The sequence below is a fragment of the Psammomys obesus genome, unplaced genomic scaffold (assembly GCF_907164565.1).
Source record: "Psammomys obesus unplaced genomic scaffold, mPsaObe1.curated_primary_1811, whole genome shotgun sequence".
In the NCBI taxonomy this organism is placed as follows: Eukaryota; Metazoa; Chordata; class Mammalia; order Rodentia; family Muridae; genus Psammomys; species Psammomys obesus.
Window position 1 is genome coordinate 7,588,480 of NW_026585686.1, and position 2,400 is coordinate 7,590,879.

Here is a 2,400-nt window from a genome sequence, read left to right on the forward strand (position 1 = left end):
AATCTGTGAAACCCTTGGTCAGTGTGTGACACATGGAAAACAAGCCCGTGCCGTTGCTGTTACTCTTTAATACTCCACACCTGCTCCTTCATCTAAAGTGCAAGACTTCCATCACCATGATGAGGCATTGTGGGTCACCAGGGCTGCATGGAGAGGAAAGGCTGTCTTGTTAGAGCTAGCCAGATCTCAGAGGGGATGCTGTGCTTGCCAAAGTCCAGATCCATGGGCTTGGGCTTCTGAATCTAATGTATAAGGATCGGCAGAAACACCTCTAGTCATAAAAAATCAGTTCCTAACATATTGCTTGGGTATTTTGAAGAAAATACTGTGTGTGTGGAGGAATCAAATGTGTGTGTGTGTGAAGACCCGAGGAGGATGTCAAGTGTCCTTTATCACTCTACCTCATTTTTTTGAGACAGTGTCTCTCATAGGAGTTTGGCAATTTTTGCTAGACCCGTGATCTTCAAAAGTCCAGAGATTCACTTAACAGTCACATGCGGCCACCCAGTTTCCTAAGTGTGTGCTGGGGATCTGAGGTCAGGTTCTCCTGCTGAGGCAGCAAGTGCTCTGACAACTCACCTAGCCATCTCTCCAGACCAGAAATACTATGAGTTAAAAGGTGTGGTTTTCACCGCTGGTGGCGCCGCACATCTATAATCCCAGGGAGACAGAGGCAGGTGGATCTCTGTGAGCTAGAGGCCAGCCTGGTCTGCAGAGTCATTCCAGGACAGCCAAGGCTACACAGAGAAACCCTGTCTCGAAAAACCAAAAAGAATAAAAGTGTAGGTTTCAATCTCAAATCAGACAAATTTCTTTGACTTCTTCAATTTGCTCAGCTGGGGAAAGAGTGTTGAGCTCTGAGACTTGCAGGTGTTTACTGACGTGATTCAGGATCCTGTGTTCGGTCTAACTTACTGACACTTCCGCCCCCATCTTTCCACTCACCTGTGAGAATTTTCTGGTTGCATGCCGCTCCTCTCCACCCAGGACGGCAGCTCCCACAGTTGTGTCCCGAGAAATTACCATTGCACTGACATGTCCTATTGAAGAACCGCAGAGGCCAGCCTTCTCGGTCATCTTTGCCATCATGAGGGTAATGGCGACTGTGGGGTCGGGAGTCTGCAGTCACAGCCTCACACCTGCCCCTCCCTGATGATGAGCCACAGCGGTCAGTCCCAGGTCCGGAGGAAGGGAACAAGTCGGGGCAACACACTCCACTTCTCAGAGCCTCAACATTGGCACATTCTCGTGGAAACTGAGGCCAGACTTGATGAAACAGCATTAGAGAGAGGAAGATAGAGGCCAGTGGGAAGACTGTGTAAGATCTCATTCTTCTAGAATCAAGAGTTCAGGATGCAGGTCTAGTATGCTGTTCTTTGTATGGAGGAGAGAGGGGTACTTAGACCAAAATCCAGCTGGAAAAAAATGAAGACAAAAGACAGTCACAAAAGTTCTTTTGAGCACTCTTCCAACCCACTCCAGGAATGGAATCCACCCATGTGAAACGTCATTTCTAAACAAAAATAAAAACGATTATTCACTTTTAAATATCTGTCAGGCGTAATACCTAGATCACTGAGTTCACTCTCCTGGTATATGAGTTTCTTATTTAAAACTTCTACTCATAAGAATACTATTCTAGGACGGGGAGATGGCTCAGTGGTTAAGAGCGTCTACTGCTCTTGCACAGGAACTGAATTCAGCGCCTTGCGCCCACATGAGGCGGCTCACAGCTTCTTGTAATGCAGCTCCGGGGATTCACCTCTGCCCTTTATGAGCACCTGCTCTCATGTGCACATATCCATATGCACACACAAAATTCAAAACGAAAATAAGTCTATTCTCAAACCAAAATCATTCACTAGCAGGTGCCTACTATAGTAACATTTAACCATGGATGTGAAAGGGGAATTGGGAGCAGGTTTATAGCAAGCAAATTTCCTTCATTCTCATAAAGCTTTGCACATAGTTCCCCCCTCTCCCCAACTGAGCTGCTCACCAGTACCTTCAACTCTAGGAAGGTTTCTCTGCTGACCTCCTTCAGAGCCAGTTTGGGATGTCTGCTTTCCTCTGGTGCCAGCTGTTAATTGCAAGTGTGTTTCTGCCAGACAGTAAATCCCAGACTGGATCAGCCACACTGGGAGGGGCTGGTCCTCTCTCCCAGCTCTCACTAATCTCTTCTCACATCACTGAGTTCTGCCCTTTACTACTTAGCACATGACTCCTTCCCGACTGGTTTCCTTGCGATGGTTAAAGTCTTAAGAAAAGGTCAGACACACTGATTTGGAGGATGTATTAGACACACTGAAGAGCCTTTGTTTTCCTTGTAATTATTTTATTTTTCTTTATATTTATACCACAAAGGATGAAACAAGATGAACATTTTTCTCAGTCACACAA

At 46.2% G+C, this 2,400-nt stretch overlaps 1 protein-coding gene across 1 annotated transcript in view; it reads right to left on the reverse strand.

Annotated features, from left to right (window-relative positions):
* Tyrp1 (tyrosinase related protein 1) overlaps window positions 1–1,330 on the reverse strand; it is a 17,838-nt gene extending 16,508 nt beyond the window's left edge. The window contains exon 1 of the mRNA XM_055591653.1: window positions 946–1,330. Coding sequence (XP_055447628.1) covers window positions 946–1,330 — 385 coding nt within the window. The remainder of the gene's footprint in view (window positions 1–945) is intronic.
* Window positions 1,331–2,400: the final 1,070 nt, after the last annotated feature.